Raw genomic sequence first — 20,206 nt, forward strand, 5'->3', positions numbered from 1 at the left:
GTTTTTGAGTGAAGATCATCAATGCTGGAAATATTAAGTCATACAAATGCATGAAATTTTTCTCCTATTACTTCAACAGAAAAAAGGTACTTTTACAAAAATGTAGGCTTCTTTCAAAGGCAGATTTTGAGCATAATTGAAAGGTATAAGATAAAGTTCATTTATAGGAAAATACAATGTATAGTGAAATCCTATATTAAGAAAAACAATTGACTTGGACCTGTGAACCCCCTTAATTCATATTATATATGAAAAGTAAATGTTTATCATTGTTTTTTACTATAAGAATGATTTTTGTGGATCAAATCTGTCAATAAAATGGTTTGCCTTTGTTTCACTTTCAATGTGAGCTTTTCTCATCACTTGGCATCTGCCATTGTCCCTCCTCATAGTCCATTGTCATATACTTATAATAAAACTTTTATAGAAATCTTTTCCTCTAAAACTACTGAGACAAAATTAAGCTGACATGGTTACAATCATCATTAAGGTATCTTGGTAAAAAAATTTGTTAGATGATCCTGCCTGCCAATCAAGATGACAGACATGGCTAAAAAAAGGACATAGGAGTAAAATGCAGCTTTTTGTAAATAATTCTGAAACTAAAGCACTAAGTCTTTAATGTAAATTTTTAACGATTTTTTTCGTAAACTTTTCTTTAAAAAAATTATTTTCCAGCAGTTAATTAATCTACGGGCCAATTAGAATTAAACTAAGCCACAATGCCATCCAACTAACATGGCAATCATGTCTGAATATAGTACATAGGGATTAACTATTGAAGTGTAAGGGAAAATTGTTAAAAAAAACCCAACAATTTCAAATGGTCTTAACTTGAAAACTAATTTAAATAATGATAAGGGGTCTTCAGTAAGTATTGTCTAAGTCAAGATACTAGTGGGATAACCTTTTTTATTTTAATTATTAGGGTATCTTATACTATTTATTATGATTCATAACTCATTTTACATGATTTACAAAACCACAGAAGATTCATGTAAGCGACAAGAGCTAGCCTCTAATTTTAAACAAAAATTGCTATTGTTGAAGATGCAGGTGAGCAAGCCCACCTTGTTAGAGACACTAGTTCCCCTGCTTCATACTTATGTGTTTGAATTTAAGATAAGAAATCAACTAAATATTTAATCTCCATGTACAACAGAGGTACCACAAGCACCTGAAAATTTGAAGGTGAAGACGAGGACCAATGACAAGTTGACTTTGGAATGGACAAGGCCAAAGGCAATTGGCGATTCAAAGGTTACTGGTACAATATTTCCCTGAAAATGGTTGATTCTGATGACTGGAAAAAGATTGGACGAGGCAGATCATTTGTCACCTCCTATACCATTAAGAATCTGAAGCTGGACAAACATTATGTATGTAGTGTCAGTGCTGAAAACAAAGTTGGTAAAGGACCAGCAGCCGAGGTAGAGTCTCCTGTTGTTCAACATCAAAAGCCAGGTGAATTGAAGTTCTGTCTGAGTTCATTCAAAATTAAAGGCTGAATTGGATTTTTTAGTTCCTGAGTGATTAAGTTAATTTTATTTTATATATGGTTGAAAACATTTTTGGATTGATTTTGGAAGTTATGGTCCAAACTCATGTCCACGTCGTTGTGAGCATTTGTGTCAGATTATTATTTAGTTATAAGACCATTGGTTTCTTGATAATAACTTAAGGATGTACTTAGGTGAGGTTTTGGAATTTGTGTCAAATGTTCGGACTCCTTGGTGTTTTTCCATATAATACAATGTAAAATATTTTGCCCCATAACACCCATTTATTTTTTCATGTAAGACTTAATAGCTCATGAAAGTTCATTTACCAAAATTTTAGAAGATTCTTAATTTTCTTTCTTTTGTTTTGAGACCTAATAATACCAATGCAAATATAAGGTAAAAGTCTGAGTCAGCCTTTTCCCGCCATTTTTTAAATCTCAAATATCTCGAAAAAGAGGTCCATGACCTATCAATATTTTTAGCTTATTTTTATCCTTAATTGATGCTCTATCAACTTATAGTATCAATTTTAACTTCTTAATTTATTAATTTTCACCTAACCTCACCTAAGTACATCCTTAAGTATTTATAAGAAAATAGAAATATATGAAATTTTAAAACTAGGTTTGAAATCATAAAAGGAAGGCTGGGATTTATTTAGGGGGTTTTGGTTCGAACAGTTTATGTATAAAGGGCCAAAAAAGGGCTAAAATAAGCATTTTTATAGTTTCCAGAAAATAAACCGTATGTAAGTATAAATACAATCTTACTGAAACTGCTAATTTAAATTTTTCAGCTATTTTTTGTGTGAGTTTCTACTACTGTCCGACTATAACATAGCTCTTTTCTGTGTACTTTTTGTGTTGAAAACTTTGATGCCCCACCTACGTTCGTCTCTGTCCCGCTTCAGGTTAAAGTTTTTGGTCAAGGTATTTTTTATGAAGCTGAAGTCCAATCAACTTGAAACTTAGTACACTTGTTGCTTATGATATTATGTTTCTAATTTTTAAGCCAAATTAGACTTTTGACTCCAATTTCAGGGTTCCACTGAACATATAAAATGAAAGTGCCAGTTTCAGGTTAAAGTTTTTGGTCAAGGTAGTTTTTGATGATTCAATCAACCTCAAAACTTGGTACACATGTTACCTTTATATGGTATGATCTTTCTAATTTTAATGCCAAATTAAACTTTTTACCCAATTTCCCGGTCCATTAAATATGGAAAATAATGTGTGAGTGCGGGCATCTGTGTACTTTGGGACACATTCTTGTTTTCAGGCAGTTTTGCAGTGCCAAACTATATGTATCAAACTGGGTGTTTTACAGTGAAAGTACCTATGTGTAGTTACAAGTTGGTCTAATTTGCTGATAACAAAATCAATACTTATACCAAACATAACAATGTTTAAAGATTTAATTACAGTGTTAAATAGGTAACCTTGAAAATATGAGCATAAGTTTATAAGTATAACAACCTGATAATGAACATAAGTATAACAAACATGAACAATTCCACATATGTCATAAGTATAACAAACATGAACAATTCAACATATGTCATAAGTATAACAAACATGAACAATTCCACATGTGTCATAAGTATAACAAACATCAGGTTGTTTATTTTAAGGGTGTTTATCATTATACTATAGTTAATCTATCATATTATCATGATTATTGTTCAAGATTTAGGCCATACTGGTAATTTAGACCTTTTGTTTTACAGTGAAAGCTATTGAGAAAGCCAGAACAAGCAAACAATCTATCAAAGATAAGAAAGAAAATGAAGCGCTATATAGTGATGTAGTCAAAAAGAATTTAACTAGCAGACCAACAACAGGTAAAAAAATGATTGAGAAAATTTAAATAAATGGGCTTAAATAAGTTATATTTGAATATGCCTAGTCATATTCACTCTGCTAGTTCAAGATAAAGGACCAGTAATGACCCATCAAATTGTGCAATCAAAAAGACATCAAAATTTTCATAGGGAAGAGTGAAAAAAGGACATATGTTACATGATATAGATATGTTTGAAATATATAAAGTTATGTGAAATATATAGAAAAAGACTTGATTAACTCATATATTTTAAAGATTGGACTTTTAACCAAAGCCAAAAATTTGAAAAAAAAAGGTATTTCATTTCTGACTGTCTTAGGAATCCAGTGAAGTAAAACAATGTTAGGCTTATCTGAAAAAGCATCAAAATTTGCCACAAATTTATATTTCCTTTACATAACTGTTGTAGCAATATATTTACAGTTAATGAAGTTTTCCAATGTTCGATCTTGTTTTAATTTTGCAGTTTAATTAGGGAAGATTTCAAAATCTTGATCAATGCAAGTATGTCACTAAAAATGGTGGGTTGATAGAAATAAAACTATTGTTTGTGCTGCAGGAGCTTAGAAAGTTTGAAATAGGATCTTTATCAATTAAGAGATAAAAAGTTGCCATTCAATGTTTTGGTCAGAAATTTCCATGTTTTCTATAGGGACTAGCCTCGCTTTAATGTACAACATTGAACCCTTACAAAACATTAAAAAATAAAAACTGTTAGACTTGAGAGAAATCTTAGACCAATGCACTGGTGCAGTGAATGTAAACATGGTATCAGTATATAGCTGGGCTGTTAATAAAATTGAGAAAGGTAATGGGGGAATGTGTCAAAGCGACAACAACCCGACCATAGATTAGACAACAGTCGAAGGCCACCAAAGGGTCTTCAATGTAGCGAGAATCTCCTGCAACCGTAGGTGTCCTTCAGCTGGCCCCTTAAATAATATGTATACTAGTACAGTTATAATGGACATCATACTAAACTTTGAATTATTCACAAGAAACTAAAATTGAAAATCATACAAGACTTACAAAGGACAGAGGCTCCTGACTTGGGACTGGCGCTAAATTGCGGCCGGGTTAAACATGTTTATGAGATCTAAACCCTCCCCTATACCACTAGCTAATGTAGAAAAGTAAACACATAACAATACGCAGGGGTGTGGAAATATTTGTTGTGAGCACTTGTCCCTGGGCAAGTAAAACAAAAATTTACTTGTCCAGAATTTTTTTTACTTGCCCTGATGATTTCAATAAATATTGAAGTATTTCTTGTTAGCTAATATATGATTCTTACTTAGCACTGTTGTTCATTATAAACACATGAAATTCATTTGTTAATATGTGTAAAAAATTAGGAAATTGATAAACATCAATGGGACAAAACCTAACAGCAAACCAACCAATGAAATGACATGTAAAGAACAATTTTGCAGCAGTTTTTTTAATAAAAATTGTAGCCAGTAGCTACAGATACTAAATTTGAGGACAGTGATTGAAGAAATGTAAACTGAATAATAGATTAACTATTTCTTGATTAATATTTATTATTGTATTGATGGGCAATTAAAACGTCCCTTCTATTTACCACTTGACAACAAATAATGTTGACCTTACATCTATAAATAAGACAAAACTTAATTTATTTTCCGAATTTCCATAGATAGCCAGGGTCAATCTGATATCCACGATGTCTGAAATTCTCGCTTCTGTTTTTTTTTTTAAATACTCTGTGTCCTCCATTTGCATTTAAGGTTTTCTACTCGACTCATGACTCTTTTTGTCTTGCTTGCCCAGCTTTTTATTAAGTACAGTGAAACCTGTCCAAACCGAACACCCACGAGACTTTGCGTTTTGTTCGGTTTTCACAGGTGTTCGGATTATAGAGATAAACGGAAGTTGACACCAAAATAATTTTGGCACTTACTGACACGGGATTATAGGTGACACAATAGACGACAAATTATTTTTGTGTTGATTTAAATGTAAATGTAAAAATATAAGTAGAGATGATCAACGTTTTGCTTCATTTTTGTTAATAAATCAAACACAACTCCGTCAATCACGCTCGTCGTTGTGAGATGTCCGACAAAGAGAAATTTTGCTTTTGATAATTATTTTCTCATCTATAATTCACTGACTAATTCAGGTTCGCAGACGCTTTCAAATGACGATTCCGTAGTTGAATCTGGAATGTCATTGTACACACGAGTTCTCCACTTAACCTGGTCACCTGCTGATTGATACTTCGACACACGATAAGAGTGAAACAAAAGCAGGGGTCCAGTTTATTCTCGGACTTTATCGTTGCTGAATAGCTAACGGAAGTCTTTGGGAGCATGTGTATCAAATATATAGGGCCTCTAACGAGAATCCGACAATCGAAAGCCATATACCTTGTTGTGTTGCATGACTTCTTAATCCAGTGAAAAGCTTTAAAACTATTATTTAATTAAACAGTTTAGCTACAAAATGGCAGTTGCGAGTTTGTGGTCGTAATTATTTGAGTAACGTGCATTTAACTGATCTGAAAGTTCCTTCCTTGTCATTATCGGCCATGGGGGTAGCTGACCAGTTTAACATTTCTTTACAAAAAATTACTTTAGACATGGACCACAAACAATCTAATTAATTTGTAATAACAACTCACCAGTTAATTAACCTCAAATACCCTCTGGGATACTCTGTCTTCCTGTGTTTGTTTAATTAAATCATGCAAATAATTAAAAATGCTTTTTTGTTTTGATTGCTATTGATCGATTTTGACAGGTAATTTTTAAAGACAAATTTACTAACTAGCCTTCAAAAAGCGTTCGGAATTCGGTGTTGACAGGGTTCGGTTTTTGTCAGGTTAGATTAACGTTAATTGATAGGGAAATTTTTCGGGACTTTGAAAATTGTTCGGTTTAAACTGAAATTCGTTTTTATCAGGGTTCGGTTTACCCAGGTTTCACTGTATTTATCAATCTGAATCTCGATACAAAATTTAAAGAAATGACACTTCCGGTAAATGATGGATAAAACCTAATCGACAATCCCGGGTCAATGGACAAAGCCAATGCAATGTTACGCGACTCTGGTTCGCATACTTATTTTTATTTATTTTGGTTATTGATCTATTTCAGGTATCATGTAATATTTATCGTCATGAACATTGATGTTTTTACTTGCTGAACATTGGTTTCTTTTACATAAATTAAACATCTTTATACGTTTTGAAATTAATTTTATGTTTTTGTTGGACTTTGTCTTGTAAATTTTTTTACTTGTCCACCGGCAACCAAGACAAAAATAATTACTTCTCCGGTTGTTCAAATGGCGAGTCAGGCATAGCATTTCCACACCCCTAATACGCACATTAAAATTCAGTTCAGGAGAAGTCTGAGTCCGATGTCAGAAGATGAAACAAAATAAGATAAATAAAATGACAATAATACATAAATAACAACAGACTACTAGCAGTTAACTGACATGCCAGCTCCAGACCTCAATTAAACTGATTGAAAGATTATGTCTTCATCATATGAATATCAGGCACAATCCCTCCCCTTAGGGGTTCAGTATCATACTATCTAACTGTGCACCACTTATTGCGGAACCTGTTTTTGTATTGTTATGAGTTACAATTTATGACAAAAATAAGCAAAGACCCATCGAAACAACATCTGATAAACAAATTTAATAATACTTTTAGATATTTGGATGATATTTTGGCTCTCAATAATGACGACTTCAGTATGTATATTAATGAAATTTATCCTGTTGAACTTACTTTAAATAAAGCTAATACTAACAATGACCACTGCCCTTTTCTCGATCTTGATATCTATATCATTAATGGAAAGCTGAATACTAAAATTTATGATAAAAGGGATGATTTTTCATTTCCTATCGTTAATTATTCGTTTTTAGATGGTGACGTTCCCTTGTCACCATCTTACGGTGTTTATATATCTCAACTTGTACGATTCGCTCGTGTGTGTAACAATGTTTTAGATTTTAACGAGAGAAATTTATGTATTACTGAAAAATTATTACACCAGAGTTTTCGATATCACAAACTAGTCAAAACATTTACTAAATTTTATCATCGGTATAAAGACATCATTCGTAAATATAGCTCAACATGCAGACTTCTAATACGTTCAGGTATTTCACATTCAATTTTTTATGGAAATATTCTTTATAAAGCACAAAGGTGTCAGTATTCACCTCAGAAACTTACAAAACCTTTGAATAGACTTATTAAGAAGGGATATAATTACGATACTGTTGTCAAGTCATTAAAGATTGCATATTTTGGCGTTAATATTGAGTCACTGATAAGGTCTTTGCATCGGAACTAAACACATTTATTCTAAAAACAGTTGTTGGCATGACACGGGTTATGTTCTTCTCATATATGTTATGATGGTATGATACTAAACCCCTAACGGGAAGGATTGTGCCTGATGTTCATATGATGAAATCATAATCTTTCAGTCAGTTTAATTGAAGTCTGGAGCTGGCATGTCAGTTAACTGCTAGTAGTCTGTTGTTATTTTCGTATTATTGTCATTTTGTTTATTTTTTTTTGTTACATCTTCTGACATCAGACTCGGACTTCTCTTGAACTGAATTTTAATGTGCGTATTGTTATGCGTTTACTTTTCTACATTGGTTAGAGGTATAGGGGGAGGGTTGAGATCTCACAAACATGTTTAACCCCACCACATTTTTGTGCCTGTCCCCAGTCAGGAGCCTCTGGCCTTTGTTAGTCTTGTATTATTTTAATTTTAGTTTCTTGTGTACAATTTGGAAATTAGTATGGCGTTCATTATCACTGGACTAGTATATATTTGTTTAGGGGCCAGCTGAAGGACGCCTCCGGTGCGGGAATTTCTCGCTACATTGAAGACCTGTTGGTGGACCCTCTGCTGTTGTTTTTTATTTGGTCGGGTTGTTGTCTCTTTGACACATTCCCCATTTCCATTCTCAATTTTATCATAAAATATATGAGAAAAACATAACCTGTGTCATCAGCCAACAACTGTTTTATTCCTTTTTGTCTTATATTTTTGTTTTAAGAATCATAGAAATATATACATGTAGAAAGCAAATGTTAATAGGCAAAATGATCAAAAAGTCAAGATCTAAAACAAATAAGTGAACATTCCCAAAATTGTCAGTTGACCCTTTATTGAAGTTATTGTCCTAAATGACTTTTTTATTATCAGCTTTTTGCATTTTTGCCTATTATTTTGAAAATAGTTTTATCAGTGAAGACATTTGTGTGTCAACAAACTCTTGTTTTACAGTGAAATCTATTGGGAAAGCCAGCCCTAGCCAACCATCATTCAAGAATAAGAAAGGAGGAAATAAAGTATTATATTGTGATAAATTTAAAAGGAATTTAACAAGTCCACCAATAGCAGGTAACAACTATTTGAGTAAAATGTGTTTTTAAAGGATTAGAAAATTCTGCTTGGGATGAATGTAGCTATACAGTCAAACCTGCACTACTGGTCACCTTGTTTCAACAGTCAATTGCAACCAATGGTGGCTTTCAAATCTTTCTTTTTTTTTACTCTATATTATTTTAAGTATTATAAGAAAGATAGAAAGCAAATTTAAATAGACAAAAGATCGAAGAGTCAAGATCTAAAGCAAATGAGTCTTATGGCAAAAATCGTCAGTTGACCCCTTATTGAATTGATTGCCCTTAAATGACTATTTTATTTTCAGCTGTTTACATATTTCCTATTTTATTTTGAAAACATTATATTTATGATCAGCATCTGCAAAATAAGATCTACAAATGGACCATCATGGATGAAATATTTAGTCTACTGATATTGGAGCTTTTTCCCTTTAAAGATTTAGCTCATGACATCTTCCCTTTTAAAAGTGCACCAGTGTCCGTCAAATATCTAAATAGGCTGTAATCAAGCTTTTCTCATCACTTTGCATCTGTCATATACTTATAAATAAACTTTTATCAAAATCTTTTCCTCTAAAACTTCTGAGACAAAATTAAGCTGACGTGGTTACAATCATCATTAAGGTATCTTGGAAAAAAATGTGTTAGATGATCCCGCCTGCCAATCAAGATGACAGACATGGCTAAAAAAAGGACATAGGAGTAAAATGCAACTTTTTGTAAACAGTTCTGAAACTAAAGCACTTAGAGCAAATCTGACATGGGATAGAAATGGTCATCAGATTAAGATCAATTAGTCCTGAAAACTTAAGACTAATCAGACAACTGGTTGTTGGATAACTGTCCCTGAATTTGTAATTTTAAGGAAATTGAGCAGTTTTTTGGTTATTATCTAATGTATTATTATAGACAAAGATAATGTATATAAGATCTAAAAAGAAGTTGATATGACAAAAATATTCAATTGACCCCTTAAATTGATATTGCCTTTTAAAGTGAATTTTTAACAATTTTTTCGTAAATTTCTCCAGTTAATCTACGGGGCCAATTAGAATAAAACTAAGCCACAATGCTTATACTATTTATTATGATTTAACCTTATTTTAAATGATTTTCAAAACCACAGAAGATTCATTTAAGCGACACAGGCTCATGAGAGCTAGCCTCTAGTTTTAAACAAAAATTGCTATTGTTGAAGATGCAGGTGAGCAAGCCCAGCTTGCTAGAGACTCTAGTTTCCCTGCTTCATACTTATGTGTTTGAATTTAAGATAAGAAATCAACTAAATATTTAATCTCCATGTACAACAGAGGTACCACAAGCACCTGAAAATTTGAAGGTGAAGACGAGGACCAATGACAAGTTGACTTTGGAATGGACAAGGCCAAAGGCAATTGGCGATTCAAAGGTTACTGGGTACAATATTTCCCTGAAAATGGTTGATTCTGATGACTGGAAAAAGATTGGACGAGGCAGATCATTTGTCACCTCCTATACCATTAAGAATCTGAAGCTGGACAAACATTATGTATGTAGTGTCAGTGCTGAAAACAAAGTTGGTAAAGGACCAGCAGCCGAGGTAGAGTCTCCTGTTGTTCAACATCAAAAGCCAGGTAAATTGAAGTTCTGTCTGAGTTCATTCAAAATTAAAGGCTGAATTGGATTTTTTTAGTTCCTGAGTGGTTAAGTTAAATTTGAATTATCTGTAACTTTTAAAAGACATGATCAGAAAAGTGCAATTAATGTAAACACCAAATTAATCCAGTGTTCTTATCATTTTCTTACACTATGTTGATACCAGCTGTTATTACTCACATGACTTGATAAAAAAAAAATCTCCATTGAAAATATGGGAAAAAAATATTATATTATGTTCTAACTTTCTCATTCAAAGTTTAGGAATTTTGTTTTCAGCTCACCTGGCTCAAAGGGCCAAGTGAGCTTTTCTCATTACTTGGCGTTCGTCATTGTCGGCGTAACTTTTCACATTTTGAACATCTTCTAGAGAACCACTGAATGAAATGGAACCAAACATAGCATGAATGATCCTTATGAGGTGTTGACCAAGTGTTGTTAGTTTGTAGCTGATCCATTATCCAAGATGGCTGCCAGCAGAGGACTTAGTTAAACTTAGTACCCTATGGGAAATACTTACAAATGTCTTCTTTTAGAGAACCACTAAATGGAATGAAACCAAACATAGCATGAATGTTCCTTATGAGGTGTTGACCAAGTGTTAACACTCAGGCCTCTACAATAACTTTTTTTTCAACTTGTCCTGTAGGACAAGCACATACCAAAATTTACTTGTCCGAATGAAATTGTTACTTGTCCAAAAATTTATTAAAAATAACCTTTTTTACATTTTTGTTGAGTATAAGGAACAAAACGAATTTAAACAATATAACAGAATTTGATGTATTTTTTAAAAAATACTTTTCAAAAATATGAGTCAAGTACAACTGCGAAACTAGTCATATCACAGGAATTAGGTTCTAGCTTCCATCAATGCTAGTCTCATCAGATTCTTAATCATGAGGCACCATCTGATAGGCCTGTACACTCATTGGATTTGTATTCTGTTTATTTTTTTTTGAGTTAAAAAAAAAGTTTATTCAAATGCAATCAATAAAAAGAAGATAAGCCATCATAAGGTCTGATTGCCAATGAGACAACTCTCTGCAAAAGACCAAATGACACAGAAATTAACAACTATAGGTCACCATATTGCAAGTAATGTTTTTTTTCTACTTATGATCAAATATGATTTTGTGAATTTTATGGTAAATAAAAAAAAATATTTTTGTGAAAAAATTACCGGTATGGTATTTATTATAAGGAACAGAATAAGGTAGCAAATGAGGTTCAAATGAGGTACAGATTTGTCTTGGTCCCAAAATGTCTCCTGCCTTGTCAAACTGTCTATCAATCATGTCTACTAAATATGTCTTCTACGGTGCCAAACTGTCTCTTAAACAATTGGAGCTGAATCTTTCGAGGTGACGAACTGTCCCTGTAAAGTTACCTTTTCTACAAAGCGCATCATTGATTCCGATCAGTAAGACTGTTTTCTGAGAATAGTATTCCTTTTACCTGTTAAAAAGTACCTGACAAAGAACCAGTTAAAATTATCGATTGCAAGTAAACATGTTGAAGAAAAAGGTTTTGCATTTGAATAAACAGAATACAGAAACATGTCAAATTAATATTTGTTTTTTCTTGTTTTTGTTGATAATAAAATACTTTGTTTATCAAAGTTGGAATAAATTTATTTTCTGCAGAATAATTGTACTTGTCCCGAGGGACAAGCTTGATCCAGCTTTTACTTGTTCGACCTTTTTTCCCTCTGGTACCGGACAATCGGATAAGCGTTATTGTCGAGGCCTGGTTCTTACTTTGAAACCGATCCATTATATAAGATGGCCACAAGCAGGGACTTGGTTTAACATAGGACCCTATGTATGGCGCGGAATCAGGGTCAAAAATACTTATTTACGTATAAACATAATTATTTCTGTATATACGGAATTCGATTTATGTATATACGTAAATCGAATTCCGTATATACGTTAATCAAATTCTGTATATACAGAAATAATTACGTATATACGTAAATCGAATTCCGTATATACGTTAATCGATGGTTTAACATAGGACCCTATGGGACATACGTACAAATGTACTGAATAGAATGAAATCAAACATGGCATGAATGTTCCTTATGAGGTGCTGACCAAGTGTTGTTATTTTGTAGCTTTTCCATTATCCAAGATGGCCACCAGGGGGGACCTAGTTTAATATAGGACCCTATGGGAAATACATACAAATGTTTTATTTTAAAGAACCACTGAATAGAATGAAACAAAATTTATCATGAATGTTCCTTATGAGGTACTAAACAATGTGTTGTTATTTTGAAGCCGTTCCATTATTTAAGATTGCCGCCATTGGGGGACTTATTTTAACATGGGATCCTATGGGAATTACATACAAATGTCTTCTTTAAGAGAACTACTGATCAAACATAACAATATTAAATCAAATTTGGCCTAAAACATCATTATAAGTATCTGTTACAATTTTTTATTTACATTTTTAATATTATTTCAAATTCCAAGTATAGAATCAGGTGAGCCACACAGGATCTTGAGATTCTCTAGTTTATATATGGTTCAAAACATTTTTGGATTGATTTTGGAAGTTATGGTCCAAACTCTTCTCCACGTTGTTGTTAGCATCGGTGTAAGTATAAATATAATCTTTCTGAAACTGCTTATTTAAATTTTTCAGCTATTTTTTTTATGTGAGTTCCTACTACTGTCCCACTATAACATAGTCTTTTAAGTGTACTTTTTGTGTTGAATACTTTTATTCCCAACCTACGTTCGTCCCTGTCCTGCTTCAGGTTAAAGTTTTTTGTCAAGGTAGTTTTTGATGAAGCTGAAATCCAATCAACGTAAAACTTAGTACACTTGTTGCTTATGATATGATCTTTCTAATGTTAAAGCCAAATTAGACTTTTGACCCCAATTTCAAGGTCCACTGAACATATAAAATGAAAGTGCCAGTTTCAGGTTAAAGTTTTTGGTCAAGGTAGTTTTTGATGAAGCTAAGGTCCAATCAACTTGAAACTTAGTACACCTGTACCTATATATGGTATGATCTTTCTAATTTTAATGCCAAATTAGATTTTTACCCAAATTCATGGTCCATGGAATATGGAAAATAATGTGCGAGTGGGGCATCTATGTACTTTGGACACATTCTTGTTTTCAGGCAGTTGTGCAGTGCAAAAGTATATGTATCAACTGGTTGTTTTAAGTGAATGTACCTATGTGTAGTTACAAGTTGGGCTAATTTGCTGATAACAGAATCAATATTTATACCAAATAAAACAATATTTAAAGATTTAATTACAGTGTTAAATAGGTAACCTTAAAAATATGAACATAAGTTATAAGTATAACAACCTGATAATGAACATAAGTATAACAAACATGAACAATTCAACAAATGTCATAAGTATAACAAACATGAACAATTCAAAATATGTCACAAGTGTAACAAACATGAACAATTCAACATATGTCATAAGTAGAACAAACTTGAACAATTCAACATATGTCATAAGTATAACAAACATGAACAATTCAACATATGTCACAAGTATAACAAACATGAACAATTCAACATATGTCATAAGTATAACAAACATGAACAATTCAACATATGTCATAAGTATAACTAACATCAGGTTGTTGATTTTAAGGGTGTTTATCATATACTATAGTTAATCTATCATATTATCATGATTATTGTTCAAAATTCAGGCCATACTGGTAATTTAGAACTTTTTTTTTACAGTGAAAGCTATTGAGAAAGCCAAAACAAGCAAACAATCTATCAAAGATAAGAAAGAAAATGAAGCGCTATATAGTGATGTAGTCAAAAAGAATTTAACTAGCAGACCAATAACAGGTAAAAAATGATTGAGAAAATTTAAATAAATGGGCTTAAATAGGTTATATTTGAATATGCCTAGTCATATTCACTCTGCTAGTTCAAGATAAAGGACCAGTAATGACCCATCAAATTGTGCAATCAAAAAGGCATCAAAATTTTCATAGGGAAGAGTGAAAAAAGGACATATATTACATGATATAGATATGTTTGAAAATTACAAAGTTATGTAAAATATATAGAAAAAAGACTTGATTAACTCACATTACTTTTGGACAATTTTCTCATTTTTTATAAACCTTAGAAAACCATTCTCAGTCATATTGGTACCGTTTAGTTATTGTTATTTTCAATAAGTTGCTTCTAAATAAACTGAAGTTATTGATCTTAAATGAAAATATATCTTTTTGATTCCTATTGTCTTAATTTTTTTTTAAGAATCATAGAAATATATACATGTAGAAAGCAAATGTTAATAGGCAAAATGATCAAAAAGTCAAGATCTAAAACAAATAAGTGAACATTCCCAAAATTGTCAGTTAGCCCTTTATTGAAGTTATTGTCCTAAATGACTTTTTTATTATCAGCTTTTTGCATTTTTGCCTATTATTTTGAAAAAAGTTGTATCAGTGAAGACATTTGTGTGTCAACAAACTCTTGTTTTACAGTGAAATCTATTGGGAAAGCCAGCCCTAGCCAACCATCATTCAAGAATAAGAAAGGAGGAAATAAAGTATTATATTGTGATAAATTTAAAAAGAATTTAACAAGTCGACCAATAGCAGGTAACAACTATTTGAGAAAAATGTGTTTTTAAAGGATTAGAAAATTCTGCTTGGGATGAATATAGCTATACAGTCAAACCTGCACTAATGATCACCTTGTTTCAACAGTCAATTGCAACCAATGGTGGCTTTCAAATCTTTCCTTTTTTTTACTCTATATATTTTACGTATAGAAAGATAGAAAGCAAATTTAAATAGACAAAAGATCAAAGAGTCAAGATCTAAAGCAAATGAGTCAACATGGCAAAAATCGTCAGTTGACCCCTTATTGAATTGATTGCCCTTAAATGACTATTTTATTTTCAGCTGTTTACATATTTCCTATTTTATTTTGAAAACATTATATTTATGATCAGCATCTGCAAAATAAGATCTACAAATAGACCATCATGGATGAATTATTTAGTCTACTAATATTGGAACTTTTTCCCTTTAAAGATTTAGCTCATGACATCTTCCCTTTAAAAGTGCACCAGTGTCCGTCAAATATCTAAATGGGCTGTAATCAAGCTTTTATTATCACTTTGCATCTGTCATATACTTGTAAATAAACTTTTATCAAAATCTTTTCCTCTAAAACTACTGAGACAAATTAAGCTGACGTGGTTACAATCATCATTAAGGTATCTTGGAAAAAAAATGTGTTAGATGATCCCGCCCTGCCAATCAAGATGACAGACATGGCTAAAAAAAAGGACAGTGGAATAAAATGCATCTTTTTGTAAACAGTTCTGAAACTAAAGCACTTAGAGCAAATCTGACATGGGATAGAAATGGTCATCAGATTAAGATCAATTAGTCTTGAAAACTAATCAGACAACCGGTTGTTGGATAACTGTCCCAGAATTTGTAATTTTAAGGAAATTTAGCAGTTTTTTGTTTATAATCTAATGTATTATTATAGACAAAGATATTAATGTATATAAGATATAAAAACAAGTTGATATGACAAAGATATTCAATTGACCCCTTAACTTGATATTGCCTTTTAAAGTGATTTTTTTCGTAAATTTCTCCAGTTAATCTACGGGGCCAATTAGAATAAAACTAAGCCACAATGCCATCCAACTAACATGGCAATCATGTCTGAATAAAGTACATAGGGATTTACTATTGAAGTGTAAGGGAAAATTGTTAAAAAACCCAAAACAATTTCAAATAGTCATAACTTGAAAACTAATTTAAATAATGATAAGGGGTCTTCAGTAAGTATTGTCTAAGTCGAGATACTTGTGGGATAACCTTTTTAAATTTAATTATTAGGGGTATCTTATCAGGGGTCGAATTTAAGCTTTTTTGTGTACTAGCCAGCCGGACCAGTGGACTGAAAACTCTACTGGTCCGGCTCCAAATCTACTGGTCCTGCAAAAATGACATTAATTTGACAAACACTAATATAAATGACAGATGTTTAATTTTATTTTGATGCTTTTGTTTACATAAGTTAGACAGTAACAAAGGAATTTCCACATTTTGTATTGTTGTGAAGGACGCTCACCCGAGATATTAATTAACTTGATCAATTGTAATACCCCCCAGTATCGTGTAATTGATTTCACAGGTAAATTGTTTTGTAAACAAACGGAGATTGCCATGCAATCAGTGATTTTTTATCGACAAATTTCTACTGGTCCGCCGGACCACCAGATGACAAAATCTACTGGTCCGACGCAAATTTTACTAGTCCCGGACTACCGGACTAGCGCTAATTTCGACCCCTGTATCTATACTATTTATTATGATTTAAACCTTATTTTACATGATTTTCAAAACCACAGAAGATTCATTTAAGCGACACAGGCTCATGAGAGCTAGCCTCTAGTTTTAAACAAATATTGCTATTGTTGAAGATGCAGGTGAGCAAGCCCAGCTTGTTAGAGACTCTAATTCCCCTGCTTCATACTTATGTGTTTGAATTTAAGATAAGAAATCAACTAAATATTTAATCTCCATGTACAACAGAGGTACCACAAGCACCTGCAAATTTGAAGGTGAAGATGAGGACCAATGACAAGTTGACTTTGGAATGGACAAGGCCAAAGGCAATTGGCGATTCAAAGGTTACTGGGTACAATATTTCCCTGAAAATGGTTGATTCTGATGACTGGAAAAAGATTGGACGAGGCAGATCATTTGTCACCTCCTATACCATTAAGAATCTGAAGCTGGACAAACATTATGTATGTAGTGTCAGTGCTGAAAACAAAGTTGGTAAAGGACCAGCAGCCGAGGTAGAGTCTCCTGTTGTTCAACATCAAAAGCCAGGTAAATTGAAGTTCTGTCTGAGTTCATTCAAAATTAAAGGCTGGATTAGATTTTTTTAGTTCCTGAGTGGTTAAGTTAAATTTGAATTATCTGTAACTTTTAAAAGACATGATCAGAAAAGTGCAATTAACGTAAACACCAAATTAATCCAGTGTTCTTATCATTTTCTTACACTATGTTGATACCAGTTATTACTCACATGACTTGATCAAAACAAAAAAATCTCCATTGAAAATATGGGAAAACAATATTATATTATGTTCTAACTTTCTCATTCAAAGTTTAGGAATTTTGTTTTTAGCTCACCTGGCTCAAAGGGCCAAGTGAGCTTTTCTCATCACTTGGCGTTCGTCATTGTCGGCGTAACTTTTCACATTTTGAACATCTTCTAGAGAACCACTGAATGAAATGGAACCAAACATAGCATGAATGATCCTTATGAGGTGTTGACCAAGTGTTGTTACTTTGTAGCTGATCCATTATCCAAGATGGCTGCCAGCAGGGGACTAAGTTTAACATAGGACCCTATGGGAAATACATACAAATGTCTTCTTTTAGTGAACCACTGATAGGAATGAAACCGAACAGCATGAATGTTCCTTATGAGATGCTTACTAAAAATTAAGTGTTGTTACTTTTTTTTGTAGCAGTTCCATCATCTATTAGATGGCTGCCAGCAGAGGACTTAGTTAAACTTAGTACCCTATGGGAAATACTTACAAATGTCTTCTTTTAGAGAACCACTAAATGGAATGAAACCAAACATAGCATGAATGTTCCTTATGAGGTGTTGACCAAGTGTTAACGCTCAGGCCTCTACTAGAACTTTTTTTTCAACTTGTCCTGTAGGACAAGCACATACCAAAATTTACTTGTCCGAATGAAATTGTTACTTGTCCAAAAATTTATTAAAAATAACCTTTTTTACATTTTTAGTTGATTAAAGGAACAAAACGAATTTAAACAATATAACAGAATTTGATGTATTTTAAAAAAAATACTTTTCAAAAATATGAGTCAAGTACAACTGCGAAACTAGTCATATCACAGGAATTAGGTTCTAGTTTCCATCAATGCTAGTCTCATCAGATTCTTAATCATGAGGCACCATCTGATAGGCCTGTACACTCATTGGATTTGTATTCTGTTTATTTTTTTTTAAGTTAAAAAAAAAGTTTATTCAAATGCAATCAATAAAAAGAAGATAAGCCATCATAAGGTCTGATTGCCAATGAGACAACTCTCTGCAAAAGACCAAATGACACAGAAATTAACAACTATAGGTCACCATATTGCAAGTAATGTTTTTTTTCTACTTATGATCAAATATGATTTTGTGAATTTTATGGTAAATAAAAAAAAATATTTTTGTGAAAAAATTACCGGTATGGTATTTATTATGAGGAACATAATAAGGTAGCAAAATGAGGTACAGATTTGTCTTGGTCCCAAAATGTCTCCTGCCTTGTCAAACTATACAGAAATACTATCTTTCTGTCTTTACATAATTATTTCTGTATATACGTAATTCGATTTCTATGTAAACGAAATTAATTTTGTATATACGTTAATTATTCTATTTTTGTATATACGGAATTATTTCTGTATATACATAATTGGATTAACGTATATACGTATTTTTTTTTGTATATACGTAAATCGAATTATGTATATACACAAAGAAGTATTTTTGACCCTGATTCCGCACCATACCTATAGGACATACGTACAAAATGTACTAAATAGAATGAAATCAAACATGGCATGAATTTTCCTTATGAGGTGCTGACCAATTGTTGTTATTTTGTAGCTTTTCCATTATCCAAGATGGCCACCAGGGGGGGACCTAGTTTAATATAGGACCCTATGGGAAATACATACAAATGTTTTATTTTAACCCTTAGACTGCTACGCGCGACTATTGTCGTTCCGATAAGACAGTCCGCTACTGCTACTCGCGACTATAGTCGTTTTCCGTACTCGTTTGTTTACACAGTTACCATGGAATGGGCGGAGTCAATATTCATGAGATTGCCGCAGTTTCGACTTGTATGGATTCTGATTGGCTTAAAATCTGCGTTCTTTCGAGTGTCTCTTGACTTTTAATCAGGTATAAGCGATAAACCGAAAGTGAAAATTTTTGATGAAAAAAGTGACAAAATGGCGGACATTGTTTGGAGAAATGGCCAACACGTTCAGAAGTATTTCAATGATAACGATTTAACAGCGGAGGACGATTAAAAGGATTTGGACGAGAATCGAAGATATAATAGACAGAAATGGAAGTATTCTATCAAAACTGCAAACAGAAGACTTTTAAGCGAGAATTACGGGGATTCCCAGACATTGTTCAAAATGGATGACATGAAACAGGATTTGCGATGTTTATCATTTCGCCTTTCAAATGTGATCAATATTGACTAACATCGATAGACCCGAACTTTAAGTTTGTCAAGATTATATATTGATGAAAGCTTTAAAAATGAACTTGTCGTGTAAATATATTTGTACATGGAAGGAAAAGTCGGCGCAGTGAAAGTTTTTATTTTTTTTGATAATCACAATGGAACTTAGTTCTTAAAAGAGATTTTAAACTATATTGGTTCAATTCTGAAGTCATGGATACTTATACATTGATGGATCGTTTAATAAAACATGAAAAAATAAGTTTACCTTTGTTTACCTATTTTCGCACCTGTACAGTAAAACATGACCAGAGACTCACACAAAAATAAAATAAATTAAAATACAGAATCTAACAATACTTTTTTATATAACTTTTATTGATGATTACTCAATATTTACAAAGATACAGCAATTGTAAGTGAACATGTTTATTTCATCAGTGATTAAAATTTTACTCAGCATTACACAAAAGTACAATAGAAATCAATGCAGCAGTCTAAGGGTTAAAGAACCACTGAATAGAATGAAAC

General features: G+C 32.4%; 1 protein-coding gene across 1 annotated transcript; it reads left to right on the forward strand.

Moving 5' to 3' along the window:
- Positions 1-1,277: 1,277 nt before the first annotated feature.
- LOC139507342 (myosin-binding protein H-like) lies at positions 1,278-18,006 on the forward strand. Its single transcript, XM_071295716.1, has 8 exons — positions 1,278-1,464; positions 3,229-3,342; positions 8,639-8,755; positions 10,071-10,373; positions 14,125-14,238; positions 14,889-15,005; positions 16,968-17,270; positions 17,918-18,006. The coding sequence occupies exons 1-8, from the start codon at positions 1,287-1,289 to the stop codon at positions 18,004-18,006; spliced, it is 1,335 nt and encodes a 444-aa protein (XP_071151817.1). The 5' UTR covers positions 1,278-1,286.
- The last annotated feature ends 2,200 nt before the right edge of the window (positions 18,007-20,206 follow it).

This window comes from Mytilus edulis, unplaced genomic scaffold (assembly GCF_963676685.1).
Source record: "Mytilus edulis unplaced genomic scaffold, xbMytEdul2.2 SCAFFOLD_1278, whole genome shotgun sequence".
NCBI lineage: Eukaryota > Metazoa > Mollusca > Bivalvia > Mytilida > Mytilidae > Mytilus > Mytilus edulis.

What these genes read in the sequence shown, in the direction of transcription:
- LOC139507342 (XM_071295716.1), top strand. Translation starts at nt 1,287, where the DNA reads ATGGTTGATTCTGATGACTGGAAAAAGATTGGACGAGGCAGATCATTT. An exon ending in AACAAGTCCACCAATAGCAG is followed by an intron (nt 8,756 to 10,070) that starts GTAACAACTATT and finishes CATGTACAACAG; the next exon opens with AGGTACCACAAGCACCTGAA. An exon ending in AACTAGCAGACCAATAACAG is followed by an intron (nt 14,239 to 14,888) that starts GTAAAAAATGAT and finishes CTTGTTTTACAG; the next exon opens with TGAAATCTATTGGGAAAGCC.